The sequence below is a fragment of the Monodelphis domestica genome, chromosome 4, assembly GCF_027887165.1.
Source record: "Monodelphis domestica isolate mMonDom1 chromosome 4, mMonDom1.pri, whole genome shotgun sequence".
NCBI classification, from domain to species: domain Eukaryota; kingdom Metazoa; phylum Chordata; class Mammalia; order Didelphimorphia; family Didelphidae; genus Monodelphis; species Monodelphis domestica.
Window position 1 is genome coordinate 282236663 of NC_077230.1, and position 14929 is coordinate 282251591.

At 40.3% G+C, this 14929-nt stretch overlaps 1 protein-coding gene and 1 long non-coding RNA gene across 5 annotated transcripts in view; one reads left to right on the forward strand and one right to left on the reverse strand.

Moving 5' to 3' along the window:
* The window catches only part of SNX19 (sorting nexin 19), a 115998-nt gene that overhangs the window by 87850 nt on the left and 13219 nt on the right, over nt 1-14929 (reverse strand). For 3 of the 4 annotated variants that reach the window (XM_007495138.3, XM_016421831.2, XM_056794644.1), the window contains exons 5-8: nt 12984-13114; nt 11736-11832; nt 10794-10983; nt 8038-8167 (exon numbers count right to left, since the gene is read on the reverse strand). In XM_007495138.3, coding sequence (XP_007495200.2) covers nt 8038-8167; nt 10794-10983; nt 11736-11832; nt 12984-13114 — 548 coding nt within the window. Of the gene's footprint in view, nt 1-740; nt 2308-8037; nt 8168-10793; nt 10984-11735; nt 11833-12983; nt 13115-14929 lie in introns of those variants that run through there. The other variant, XM_007495139.3, reaches the window with a different exon arrangement.
* LOC103099340 (uncharacterized) lies at nt 11826-14335 on the forward strand. Its single transcript, XR_001622181.2, has 3 exons — nt 11826-12072; nt 12889-13088; nt 14121-14335. It is a non-coding gene; the product is annotated as an uncharacterized LOC103099340 (long non-coding RNA).

Sequence of the window (14929 nt, forward strand, 5' to 3'; positions counted from 1 at the left end):
AGAGGAATTTGGTAGGTCTGTGTAAGAGGATGAGACTGAGTTGTAAGCAGACAATAAGAGAGATAGGAAACAGAAGGAGTCTCAGATAGAAAGAGGGAGATTAGGAAATTCAGGGAAGGCCAGTATAAATGTCATATGCTAATGACACACAGGAAAGGAAAGGAATATACATTTATATAGCAACTACTATGTGATAGGCACTGTGCTAAGTGCTTTACAAATATTATCTCATTTGATCCTTCCAATAACAATTCTGGGAGGGAGCTGCTATTATATTATCCCCACTTTACAGTTGATGAAACTGGAAGCAAAAAGAGGTTGAGTAATTTGCCCAGGGTCACACAGTTAGTGTCTGAGGTAGAATTTGAACTCAACTCTTTCTGATCCTGTATCCCCTAGCTGCTTTCTGGTGGCTTAGAAGTTATGATCCGCACGATGTCTCATGCAGTCTGCACTCCTGGGTAGCCTGTGCTGTCCTTGGGCAGAATCAAAGCCAAAAAAAGGGTTTTACTTGACCATCTAGCCCTTTCCCCCTCTATTCCTTTTACAGATTGTTACAGAAAAGAACAATGTGAATAGCGCTACCTCTAGAACCATCTTTGATTCTATAAAGGGTGAAGAAAATAGTAGAAAAAGCATTATCACTATAAGTCAGGCGTTCTTAACACTTTTTTGTTGTTTTTTTGTATCGTGGACCCCTTGGGCAGCCTGGGAAAACCTATAAACTGGTTCTCAGAACGTTTGTTGTTAACATTCATTTATTCATAATAGACGAAAATGCCTTCATTTGGAGATTGGTGGAAGTAAAGATGTAATTTTTTTCTTATCCAAGTTCAAAGATCCCCTGAACTCTATCCATCAATCCCTGAACCCAGGTTAAGAATCTCTGTTATAATGTATGCAAGAACTGTTTTCAAGGATGATAGAAACAGAATATTGCCCACTCACCTCAGAATGTTTGTCCATATATCCCACCCTCCTCTCCTTCCCTTTCACTCACACCTCCTCCCCAGATTTCATGGGAGATGGCTCAAAGGGAGAGGTCATTTCTAGGAAGACTATTCCGAGGCCTCTCTGGTCTGGTTTAAGCCCCTGGGCTTGCTATTTAATCCCTTTCTCCTGGCTTTGAGGTCTAGCTGGCTCCTTTCAGCCTACCTCATTCTTCTCTATCTGCTGTCTTCCTGAGCATGTCCTTGTTTTTCTTTTACTACTCCCTTCTGTCCATAAGCCCTAGAGCCTCCTTGCTTCTATCGTCTCCTCTCCCAACCCCCCTCCCCACTCCCTTTTTCTAAGAAACCCTGATGCAGACTTGTGGAATGTGTCCGCTGCCCTTTTGACACAGGGACCGATGCCACCCTTGGGGCCATGGGGAGGGCAGAGCCAAGAGACACGGCTCACATGTATTCTCTTGGTCTGGCCCATATTTGTATCATTGCGTAGCCCTGGAAGTCTACAAAAGGATTCAGTCCAACTACTTCTCATTCCTTCATTCTCTGCATCAGGACCCATAATAGTCTCCCACTGGCTTTCTGCTTCCTGACCCTACCCTTCTACTATCAACAAAGAGCCACAATTACAAAAAAACAAAAACCACGTTTTCTCTTCTCCTCCAACCCACACACCTATCCTGTCACCGAGCATCTTGTCTAGGCCCCCAAGTTGGGTTTGGTTTCAGGGCGGGATGGAGGAGATTTTCTTAACAACTTTGGCCCAGTCTGTTCTCAGACACCAATAAAGTCTGCCCAAACTGGCCTAACTCCCTGGCTTAGATCTGCCGCCCCTTCTCTCCTTTCATTCCCCTCATCTCTGGCTCCAAGGAAGGAATGCTGCTTGTTACATAATTGGATGTTCCCAGCACAGAAGCTGACATAGGAGGTCATGCGCGCACGTGTGCAAAGCCGCCCTTTTACTTAACAATACCTTTTTCGGGCATCGAGCTTTCCTTCTTCAGCTCCAGCCCCCACTCCCTGTACACCATCAACAATTGCGGGAGATTTATGGAGCTTGGCTCAGCTCAGAGCCATTCCAACCTCCGTCTGGAAGGAGGGGTCACGGGGTTGAGTTTACTCTGTCTTTTATTTTCCCCTTGTAGAACAGGGAAAGAAGTTACTCTTTGGCAGCAGACTCCGGTGCCCAAGGCAGCTAGCTGTGTGTATGGGTCTGTCAAGCAGAACTGGTCAGAGAAAGCGAAAGGAGCTGGGCACAGTAGAAATAAATGTATTATTGTTGTTATTATTTTTGAAGAGGGAAGGGGGTCAATAAGGCTTGATGCTTGAAAAGCAGCGAAGTTCCAGGAAGGGCTTTATCCTAAAGAAGAGAAATGGGCATCAGAGTCCACAGGGGCAGAGACCCCAATTATAAAGTTCCAGAGAGAGAGGAGGGTGTGGAGACAGCATGCTTTAGTACTGGTTCATTCCATATAACGCCAGCTGACCCAGATCCTTAACATTTAGAACCCCAAAGAATCTAGTGTGAATTTGATTACCGTGCAAAAGAAAATAGCAAAGGACCCCCCCCCCCCCTGGAGCCCACAGTCCCAGGGTGGAGAGGACCATAGTGTCTCTGGTGTGCTATGCAGCTGTCTTAGGGAACATAGAGTCTCAGTGAGTTCAACATTGAACAGATCTGGGAGGACCTGATGCGACAGCTTTGGGGAGGAGCTGGGGGCCCTGGAGAGCAGGGGTGGGGTAACGGGGTTGTAGTGGTATCTAAGGCTTCAGAGAGTGTTCAGATTTCTAGTATGTTCTCTTACCTCTTAAAGTTTACTTAGAAGAAAGTCAACTATGTTGCATTAATCTTTTTTTTAATATGAAAAGGACAAACCTTTTAGGAATTTACAATATGGGCTGACCTTGCAGGGAAAGATGGGAGGGGAAATGAGTTGTGTGTGTGTGTGTGTGTGTGTGTGTGTGTGTGTGTGCGCATGCGCGCATGCACGCACCCGTAGAAATACTTCTCAATATACACCATCTAGGTGAGAAATGCCTTAAGCATTGGAATATGGGATAAAGGAAGGTCCAAATTTGAATAGATAAGTGTGTCATAAGAGGAGAATGGGATAGCTCTAAAAATCCAACAAAATCTGATGCTTTCAAGCCATGAGTTCCTTTCTTCTGCTCTCTTCCAACAAATCTAGCCCTTCTAAGATGATGTAGCCCTACTTGGAAGCTTCACAGACTGTGGCTCTCTTGTCTTCATCTCCATCTCTGTGCCAGGTCTCTCATCTCCAAGATCCATCTGAAACATTACCCAGACCTTGACTGTTTTTCTTCTAATTCCCCTCTCAAAGTGCTCTACTCTTTATCTGGAATTGGCTCAAACCCTTCAGAGTTTATGGCTTACTAAGACCCCAGAAGAAACCGCAGAGTTACACATTTGCAAGGAATCTCAGGTTGCCCGGTCCAATTCTTAACTTGACTGAGAATCTCCACAGCACCTCTGACTAAGGGAGCTAATTTGAAGGCTTCAAGTTGGGGGGTGGGAGGGTGGGGAGAGAGATGGCAGGCAGGGGAATCTCACTACCGCCTGAGGCAACCTATTCCATTTTTGGATAGTTCTAATTGGTAGGAGGTTTTTCCTTTCATCAAACCTAAATTGGTCTCTCTGAAACTTCTACATATTCAGTCTTATCCCTCTTCCATGTGACAACCCTTAAAATACATGAGGACAGCTATCATGATCCACACCTCTCCCCTAGTTTTCACTTCCCCAGGATAAACATGCCTATTTCTTTTGAATAGTTCTCATATGAGAAGCAGTGTGGAACTGAGAAGAGAATGCTGCACTTAAAGTCAGGGATGCCTGTAGCCAGATCTAAGCTCTAACACTGACTAACAGTGTGACCAGCCTCAATTTTTCCCTCAGTAAACTATCTGCTACTTACAGGATGACAGAATGGGGTTGGTATGAGGTTCAAATGAGATAATATTGGTAAATCATTCTAAAGTGCTAATACATGTTAGTTATTATTGCATGTGGCATGACCTTGAATCCCTTTACCTACCATCCTGGATCCCTTCCTCTGGCTGCTTAGCTTGAACTGAGCAATGTCTTTCCAAAAATATAGCTAACAGCATTGAATACAAATGGAGTCCAGTGATTCAGAGAGAATATAACCTTTCAATGTACCCTAAGATCTTGGTTCTTTTTACAATGATGGGGTGAATGGAGTTTCAGGTAAATAATGGAAATCATCTTTTCCATACTTTTCATACGGGTCTACTGAAGTCCCCACCTCTCATTCTTCTACATATTTCTAAGGATGATAGATTCAAAGGTGAAAGGAATTGTAGAGGTCATCTAAGCCAACCTCTTTATTTTTCTAATGTGGAAACTGGGATCTATAGAGGTCATATGAATTGTCCAAGGTCAGCTACACCAAGAAGCCTGGGACTTGAACCAACATCTTCTGATTCTAAACCCAATGTTCTTTCCACTGTACCACTCCTCTTCCTCCTGCTATGTTTTGAAATATGCTCTCCCTGTTATGGCCCAGAAAGCAGAGGAAGAAACTGTTTCCCAATCAGTTATCATTGGCTACTTAAAATGACCTCTTGAAGCTTTTGCATCTTCCACCTGTTTCTAACATTTTAGAAGAACTGGTGGGTAGAAATCCAAAAGAGGGAAAAGGAGCAGAAAAATAAGTCAAAGGTTTGGTGGAACTCCCAACTGATTGGATGGAGTATATCATATCTCTACTCTTGAACAGAGAACATAAGTGAACCACAGAAAAACTTTAAAGAAGGGAGAATTACCCAGCAGGTGCTTTAAATTCATATCTCACTCAATAGTCATTCTGCAAAGACTTTGCCATTTGTTCTTTCTGCTTTTGAACTTAAGGTATTGGAGAAGATAAAAATGACACAACAGAGACATTTTCTCATTGTCTGCTGCTGACTAATGTATAGATACATACTAATGGGTTCTAACCTGGTATCTTATCATGCAGAATATGGATGTACTCCTAGAATTCCAAAGACCATATTAAGAGTACAGGATCTACAGTCTTACCAAACTGAAAGGCCCTGAATGGATGGAATATGATCCTATTAAAAGATAGGCAGCTTAGATAGGATTCTGCTCAAGAGGCTGGCCATTGGAGTTGGCCATTATTTTTGGTCAAGACTATCTACTAAGACATGCAGGAAGTTGCAATTTATGTCAATTGTGGGAATACCCACACTGATGAAATTATCTTTTTTTTTTAAGTCCTAAAGAAGTATAAAGAGGCATGTGGCTAACATTTGACCCAGGGAATAGAAAGGACTGGCAGATGTGATTGCTGAGTCAATATCAACAATCTCTGAAAGAACATGGAAAATAAAAGAAGCATCAAAGCACCACGGAAGGGCAAATGTCCCAGTTTTCAAAGAGAGGAAGAGCATGGAGTCTGCAAACTATGCTCTGGTGATCTGGGCTTTGATTCCTGGAAAATTTTAGAATGTATTATCAAAGGAATGGTTAGTAAGCATGTTGAAAAGGAAGCAATGATCACACAAGTCTAGTATGATTTCATTATGAATAGGTCATGTTAGACTGACCTCATTGACTTATTTTTTGTTGTTGGGGTTTCTGGATTGATAGATGAGGGAGATGCTATAGCTATACAGATATAGAGAGATAGAGAGATAGATAGATAGATAGATAGATAGATAGATAGATAGATAGATAGATAGATAGATAGATAGATGCTATATAGATATTTAGATTTTAGCAAAGCAATCGACAGTCTTTCATCTCTTGGATGAGAGATGTGAGCCAAGCAATAGTACAATAATTAGATGGTCTAAAGACTTGATTGAATTGAATGACTGGGTAAAAAGAGTAATCATTAATAGCTCAATGTCAACTGGGAGGGGAGGTTTCTGTAGAGGACTCTAGGGATTTGTCCTTGGCCCCATTTTTCTTAACATTTATACCAATTATTTGGTTAATAATATAGATGGATTTGCTTGAGATGACACTATATTAAAATCAGCTGATAGAAATGGGAATGTTTGGCATCCAAAGAAGGGAAAATATAGAGGGAACGGGATAATTATTTTCAAAGAGTAGAAGAGCTGGCATGTAGAAGAGAGATTGCATTTATTTTTCTTGGTCCTGAAGAGAAGAACTATGAATTGAAGCCACAGAGAAGTCTAGTGATATGGCATAGTGGATAGTGGATGGGTCAAGATAAACTTGATTTTCTATCCTTCCTTAGACATTTACTCCTCAGACACTCAGCAGTGTAGCCTTGAACAAGTTAGCTAATCTATGTCTGCCTCAGTTTCTTTATCTAAAGAAGATAATAATGTCAACTCCTGGAGGTAAGAGGATCAAAAAACATATTATATGTAGAAAATTTTATCATGATCAAAACTGGGAACAGGAGTCTTCTGACTGCCAGACCAGAGCTTTTCATCAACCACCTGACACCATCTGACTTCAATGTTAAACACATGTTCTTAAAAGAAGTCAGGATTTTGGCCCCTCCTTATTCTGGGATCAGAACACATTGTTGCTTCTGCTCAGCCTTTGCCAAATCATCTCTTAAGAAGACAGAGATCAGAACAAGAGAAGATGAGGCCAAACCACAGAATCCCAGAATGAGAAACCACATGTGTGTCTCAGGTTGAGTGAATGTCTTTTCCCAGACTATACTCCACAACCTCCTTTAGTTCAACATGGCAAGGGTCAATTCACTGATTCTTTAAAAGATAGCCTTCTAGAAACATGCTTATTCTATATAATCTTTTCTAATTTTATTAGTAGCTCTTGGCATAGTTCTAGGAGACTGGAGGAATGCTGGGCAAAGGAGGCTGTGGTCACAAAGTCCCAAGTTGCAAACCCAAGTGCCCTTTCATTACCAGTCTCAGCAAGTCCTTCCTCATTGCTAAGTACACACACACACACACACACACACACACACACACACACACCCCCTGAGGAGAGTTCTTCAAAGTACACAACCCTGAGCCTTTGCCTTGGTGAAAGCTTTTGCTTAGTGAAAAGTTTTCTAATGATACAGGCAAGAAGGGGGTACAGGTTATGACTATAGGGTGGGAAGAATGATATGCTGTCATAGAGGAGAAATGCCTATGAATCAGTAGGAGAAATAAACAAGGAGGGTTGGTGATAAGCATATCTCAGCAGAGTCAAATAGTACTCCAAAAGGCTAAGAGGTATAAGAAGACACTGGCAAACATTTGTGATTCTCAAAGTGCTGAAGAGCTGACCAAAATTCCACATCAAAAGATTTTCATTTCAGCCACTGGGAAATGTATCTCCCCTAGTGGGAACATGCTTCCTTTTTTCATAGGGGAAATTAACAAAAAAAATTTCTATGGAAAAAATTACAATTTTGGACAATTGGAGGATAGCTTTCTGAAAGTGAGTCATTAGTGCTACAGTAGTTAGAAATGAATCCAATATATTTATTCTATTATCTATATATGATATTTGGATGTATTTAATTAATTATGTTTATTTCAGATTATTAGCCTTTAAGAAAGGAACTTTATCTTCATTCCTCCTCCACTGGAGAATTGGGTGGTCAACCTCTTATTATAATTATTGTCATTACTATTATTTATACTAATTATTATGATAAAGTTGGTCAATATTCTCATTGATATATCATTTTATATACAGTCTTTTATTTGAGCCTCATAAAAACCTTAGACTTTAGAACCTGTACTATTATTTGCATTTTCTAGGAGGAAACTAGCTCAGAGAAGTTTAGCAACTTGCCTAAGATTACCCAGCTAATAAGTACCTTAGCCAGGAATGGAACCCCAGCATTCTGACATCAAATCCAGCTGTTTTCCCATGACATTATGAATTTTTTCATGACAATGATGATCCTTAGGTAGGCTATTCCATGATGTCCTGGCCAGATGGTTTCTAGACCATACTTATCCTTCTACAGGCCAGCATTCAGTTAAGGGTCTCCAGAAATAGCGTCTATCTCTAAGAGAGGCTAACTCTGGGGTTAGTAGAGTCCTCTAGAGGTCCCAATGGGGCCTCTAAAAGTCAAGAAGAAGTCAATGGTCTCACCTCTGTATCAGAGTTCCAAAGAGAAGATGAAGGGCCTTCTGCATATTCTCAGTACATAGCCATCTCCATTGTTCCATCATTAGCAAGAGAAGGAGGTCCAGGGCTGTGTCAGCTAATCCCGTCTCTGCGTCTGGAGATCGAAAGGACCAGGAGTAGCTTACAGAAAGGGTCTGTTACTTAGGGAGCTCCTTAAGTAAAGTAGAACTATGAATCTTTTCCACCATCAAATCAACCCCTCCATATTTATAGAATCCCTTTAACTTTAAATAAGCTAGCAAATACTTAGTGTCTGGTATGTATAAGCTGTGTAAACGTAGGCTTTATATATTCTGTGCCACTTAGTAAAGAGAGGTGGTAAATGGATAGAGCACTGGACAAGGGTCAGGAAGATCAGAGCTCAGATTTGACTTCAGATACTTTACTAGCTATGTGACACAAGACAAGTCACTTAACTTTTGCCTGCCTTAGTTTCCTTCTCTACCAAAACAAAGACAATAATAAACCTGCTTTTCAGGGCTACACAAGGATAAAATGAGGTACTTTGCAATCTTTAAAATACTCTCTCCCCACATACACACATATGTGCATATATACACTTATGTGCATATATATACTATATATTACATACACACTATTATTATTATGATGTATGTTTAAGGTATATATTCTATATATCCTCAGATGTCCCTGGGGAAAGGAATCATGTTTCCAATGCTCAAAGAATCTCAGATTTTAATAAGAAACATGAGTTATAAAGCATGAATTCCCTGTTGTAGTATTCCCAAGATGTCATCTTACCACTATTTGAAGAATACCAGCGACAGGAAACTCACCACTTACTTTTGGACTCTATTAAGAGTATTTATTCCTTTGCACTCAGGACTATTGCAGATGGGTTATGCATTTGATCATGCTGATGCAGGTCAATATCCTCATTTGGAGCCCAGATGGGTATAATGATTCTCCGGTCACAAAGGTGAGTACTAACAGAGCTTGGATTAGGATTTTCCTATACCATTCCCATCTAGCATTTCTTCTGTTATGTAGCAATTTAGACTTACCAGGTCTAGACTTTTTATTTGGGGCTAGATTCTAAAGAAGGGTGGGGTCCAATCAGATACTAATCAAGGTAGGACACTGAGTTCCAAGGTAGGCAGTGACTTTCTGAGCCCCATTCATACTTTTACAGCATAATTCAATCTAGCCAGTCTTTTAAAGCTGATGTCTGCAGCTGCCACCTTGTGGTCTAAACTGCTTACTGCTTAGTGGTTCCTAAAGGAGGAGGAGGAGGTACTTTGTAAAGAAAAATGGGCATCTCACTCCCCCCACAACTAGACTTTTGGTGCTATCAGGGCACAGATGGGGTGTCAGGAAATAAGAATTTATATAGCACCTACTATTTTCCAGGCATTGTGATAAATACTTTACAATTATCTCATTTGATGAACCTGAAGACAGGCTGACACACAAAATACTAAGGTAATACCCTCGTTGACATACTAGTATTTGTGTGGAAAATTTGTTACTATATTCCATATCAGGTTGAGAGTCTCTTCACTTTCCTTGACATTTCATTACAAGAATATTTCTTCTACTTGCTTTCACTGTTACCCATTGAGGTAGGAAGATGCAGAAGTTACAAAACCATTTTCCATATGGGAAAACTGAAGCCTCAAAACTTAGAGTCCTGATAAGTCAAGGGGAGAAATACTACCAGGCCCCAGATCTCTCTCTCTCCTCTTTTTTTAATTAGGAGGGGTTAAATTATATAGTTGTTGTTGTTTCCAACTGAGATTCTACCCTCTTTGACTAGAAAGAGAAGAGTGAGGAGTTCAGAAATGCCTCCTCAGAGGATCTCAGGACTCAAGATTTTTTTTCCGTCACAGTGGTAAGCTCTCCTGGTGATATGCATACACGATGAGAGCCTATGTGTATGTGTAAGTAAATATATGCATAACTATCCATCCATATATAGTTATAAAGAAACATAGACTAGATATATAAATATATAGATGTATACCAAAGAAATCTATACCTACCTATCTTAAAGAAATACAGAAAAGACAACTATCCTCAAAAGAGCTATAGGATTAGAATGAGTAGTGATATCTAATGAATGTCCAATGAAATTGGAGTTTTTAATTTTTTTTTTGTTTGTTTAAGTCTGGGCTTATGATTTCATCTGAGAAAAAATAGTGGAAAGTTGTAGGATTGATGGGGTGGGGGTTGGGGTAGGGGGACTGAGAGATTAATTGCATTGTCTATGGCCACACATTGCTGCTCATCCTTTGTTTTTGAAAGGGACCCATTGGACATAGGATGATGTCATGACTTGCAAGTGAAATGGATTTAAGTGAGACAGTAATACAAAGTCTTTAGCCTCACTCTTTTCCAGAGACCCTAGTACCTTAGAAACTAGCATACATAAGCCTGGATAATTTTGTAAAAGGGAAACTGAATTCTAATGAACCCATTCTAAGCTTCAGAAGCTTGAGGAATTTTGCAAGCATTCAAGAGGTCCAAAAGTAAGCACCCTTGTTGGTTACCTCATTAAAAACTAAAGGGAGGGAATGGCATAGATAACCTCTAAGATTCCTTTCACTTCTAAGTCTGTGATGCTAGACAGGTGAGCTTCTCCTCTCTGAGCTTCAGACACTCTGGAGAAGCCTTGAGACCACAAAGTCCAACTCTTGTGACCCAAAGATGAGAATTGATTTTGGCTTCTACTTCTCTGAAGCAGGGGTGTGAACACTTACCTTGGTCACTAGGGCTTTCATCAGGAGGTGAAGAAGCATTATCTGAGGTTTTCCCACTGTAATCATCTGTGCATTGTTTGGGATTCTGCTCAGAATACTTTTCCAAGGTGTCTTCTGCCTGCATTTCCAGGAACTTGCTCTGCTTTTCAATGAATGACTCCATCCCAGAGATGGATAGGATGTCTGACTCCTGGAGAAATCAGTTGGCATGGGTGGTTAGTAAGGAGATTCATAGCAATGGGAGAAGGGCCAGAGATCAAATGCAGTTGTATCAATCCTCCTTTAGTGTCTGCTTACACCAGGAGCCATAGTGTATCACAGTACCTTTAATCTAACTTTATCCTGGAGAGGAAAGCTTCTCTTCACTAGTTAAGTTGCAACTGAAGTGATATCTCGATTTAATTAATACTCACTATACATTTGGGCTATAGGTATTTTATCTTATGGCAGCTGGTTCCTTCCTAAGACTCATTTTGCTTTATTTATGTCTTCCTTTCTACCATAAAGCCAAGCAATCAACTTGGAGTAACACAACAAAAAGAAATGCCCTAAATATTCTGAACCACAATTTTTATCACTACAATAAATTCTGATGTTAGATATGCTCAGCTTCAGAGACACAGCCCCAACCTGGCCTTTAAGAATTTCCTAATCACTTATAATACTCTGATCAAACCTGGGCTGGGTGCAGCTAAGTGGCTCAGTGGATTGAGAACCAGGTCTAGAGATGAGCCAGGCTCTTGGTTCAAATCTGGACTCAGATATTTTCTGCCATCTGACCCAGGGCAAGTCACTTAATCTCCATTGTGTAGCCCTTACTGCTTTTTTTGCCTTGGAACCAATACACAGCATTGATTCTAAGATGGAAGGTAAGGGTTTAAAAAACAAACAAACAAACAATGGCTACTGATTCTCGAAGCTCTTTAGGAATTCTGTTCTTACCACATTACTTTCCCGAAGGCAATAAAGGATCTTCTCCTGTGATTCAGTCACATTCAATACAGGAGCGATTTTGCTAGATGGAAACCTTAGCCTAGATCTGTAAGAAGAAGGACCACAGAATAGGGCATGATTTGGATCTTGGTCCCCAACAATCATATGATTTGTTCATAGATTTCAACACAGCAAAAGTTCAGCATTTTTTCTATTGGTTCCAGGCACTAGGTACCAGGACTCTGAAAAGATTCTATATTCTGGTAGCTAAATTTGGTATTTGAAATTAGCTGTCATTTTCCCTATGCCTTTGAGTTTGACATTGGACAGATGATGCTGGGTAAAGGTATGGAAACAACTACGCTTATCTGCTGGTACCATTCTGCAAACTTATTATCCTCCTGGGTTCAGAGGCTCTGCCCCAAGACACCAGAGAAATAGTTGGTGTTCTGATAGGGTGCAACATAGAGTACTCTGGTCCAGGTGGCATTAGGGACCAATAAAACTCAAGTGTGAGGAATGACAAGTAAAGACACTGATCCCTTTAGCTAACAAAGGTGTTTGATGAATGAATGAATGACTGAATGCATTAAGGTTATTAAAGGGATCATGCTTATAGAGAGAGAGCCATTGAATGGTTCCTACAGTAAGCAAGGGTCCTGGGAAGGGGAAGTTCCTATGTTTCTGCCAATGTTGAATTCAAATACTTTTAGGGAAATGACTGATGACCCTAGGGCTGGAGGGCAAGATGAACTGCTCTTAGTGTGAAACCCAAGGATTAAATTAGGTTCTGCATACTTCAATTTTGGTCTTCTAGTGATGTCTTAATTACTAATAAATGACCCCCTTAAGAGTTACAGAAATGATAGCAACCAAAGTTAAATTTTTAGCCAGTGCTTTATATTTGAGAACCAGGAAATGATCTTACTTTCCTAGGAAAATGGAACAAGGAAAAACTCCAGATCCTAGAGTTTTGATTCCTGTGAAGAATCCCCAAATACTACAAGTTTCTTGCCACCTGTGGCAATAGCAGGCATTAAGCAGTGCTGCTCACCCACTACCCTCTGAAGCCCTAATGGCTTAGTCATTGATAACACTTATGACTTTTGGGACTAACTTTACAAAGTTAGTGTGTAACTGCTTCTTTCTTCCTGACCTTCAGGATCGGGGATGCTCTTTGAGTCATAATCAAGTGGGAGCCCAATTGCAAGGTCAGTGCCCTACAACAGAGCCCCGAGGATCCAAGAGATGTCTTACTTATTGGCCTTCTTGCCCTCTGTCTGAGGCTTGCCATCTGTCTCTGCTTCACTCAGCTCTTCAGTAGGGCTCTGGGGTTCAGAGCGAGGAAACGCCGTCTTCAAGGTATCTACTATGGCACTCACTACCATCTGTAGAGGAAGGAGTTGAGGTTAGAAATACCATTCACACCCATTATTCAGATCCCTCATTTCCTGGGAAACTCAGCTGTCACAGTATCTTTTCTGAAGCCTTTCCTGCACCATCCAGGGGTTAGTGCCTCTTTTCTTAAAAATAATACCTTGTGGGGGCAGCTGGGTAGCTCAGTGGATTGAGAACCAGGCCTAGAGACTGGAGGTCCTAGGTTCAAATCTGGCCTCAGACACTTCCCAGCTGTGTGACCCTGGGCAAGTCACTTGACCCCCATTGCCTAGCCCTTACCACTCTTCTGCCTTGGAGCCAATACACAGTATTGACTCCAAGACGGAAGGTAAGGGTTTTTAAAAAAAATAATAATAATAATACCTTGTATCTGTTTTGTAGATAGAGAGCTGGGCCTCGAATCAGTTCGAATGTGACAAATATCAGCTGTGTGACACTGGGCAAGTCATTTAACCTCTGTCTGCCTCAGTTTTCTCAATTGTAAAATGGGGATAATAATAACACCTACTTCCAAGGGTTGTTGTGATGATCAATTGAGATAGTATTTGTAAAAGTACTTTTCTAACACAGTGCCTAGCATTTAGTAGTTACTTAATAACTGTTTTCTTTTCACCCTATAATTATTATAACCTTTTTAATTTATATTTTTAATTTTATAATTTATAATCTGTGTGATGGACCCTTTTGGTGGTTTAGTGAACCCTAAGGATCTCTTCTCAGAATAATTTTTTTTTAAATCATCTTTGGAGGAAATGCTACATTTCAGTTAAATCAGGGGTTCTTGTCCTAGGTACATGAACTATTTTTTTAAAGTAATTGCAATTCAATATAATTTTATTTCCTTAGTGATACTATGTATCTTATACATTTAAAAGCATTATTTGGAAAAGGCATCCATAGATTTCATCAGATTGTCAAGGCAGTCTGTATAGAAATGATTAAATGTCTGAATTAGAGGTTAGTGAAAATTAATGTGTGATTTCCTTCCCCTCCAAGTTCACAGACCTCAGACCACGTTGGGATCAGTGAACCCCAGGTCAAGAACCTCTGCCCGAGAAGCTCCTTGAGGACAGAGATTGCTTCTTCTTTGTCTTTGTGTCCCTTGGCCTAACAAAGTTCTTGGCTCGTAACAGGTAGTTAATTCATAGTTGATGATTGACTAGTTGATACATAGCGAGACCCAGTTGAAGGTTGTAACCAGAAAGTCAATAATTAAGAGCTTATAACCAATAATTAATTATATTGTTGATATAATTATACCAACAATTAAATAGTTATATTAATCATTATAAGTAATAACCAATAACTAATAGCTTAATCAATAGTTGGAGTGTTATTTTTAAAGTTTTTTTTAAATGTAACAAGTGTGATTTCTATTAAAATTTTAGTCCCAGGAAAAGGTCTATGTATGCAACCAGATTAAGAATGTAGTCCCAGGATAATACCTGAGCTATAATTGAAAAGCGTGGGTATTGTTATAATAATTTTAAGTATGTGTGTCATCATATTAATCATACGTGAATTACTATTATTCCTAAGTGTGTGAATCTATTTTATAATATACTTTATAATCAAACTAATTCATACAAGAGGCTACAGGGACCAGAAGGTCACCCCAAATTCATGGAAAACAGGAGCTCTTCGAGGGCTAGAGCCTTGGAGGCCAAGGGTCCTTAGAGGGCTCATGGGGGGCGAGATATACTGTCAGAATGACCTGTAAGAAGCCCAAGTCAAAACTGTTCTGAACTGTCCATGACCCTCTAAATCACTATTATGTGAAGAGTGACCCCTATAAGGCTTCACCC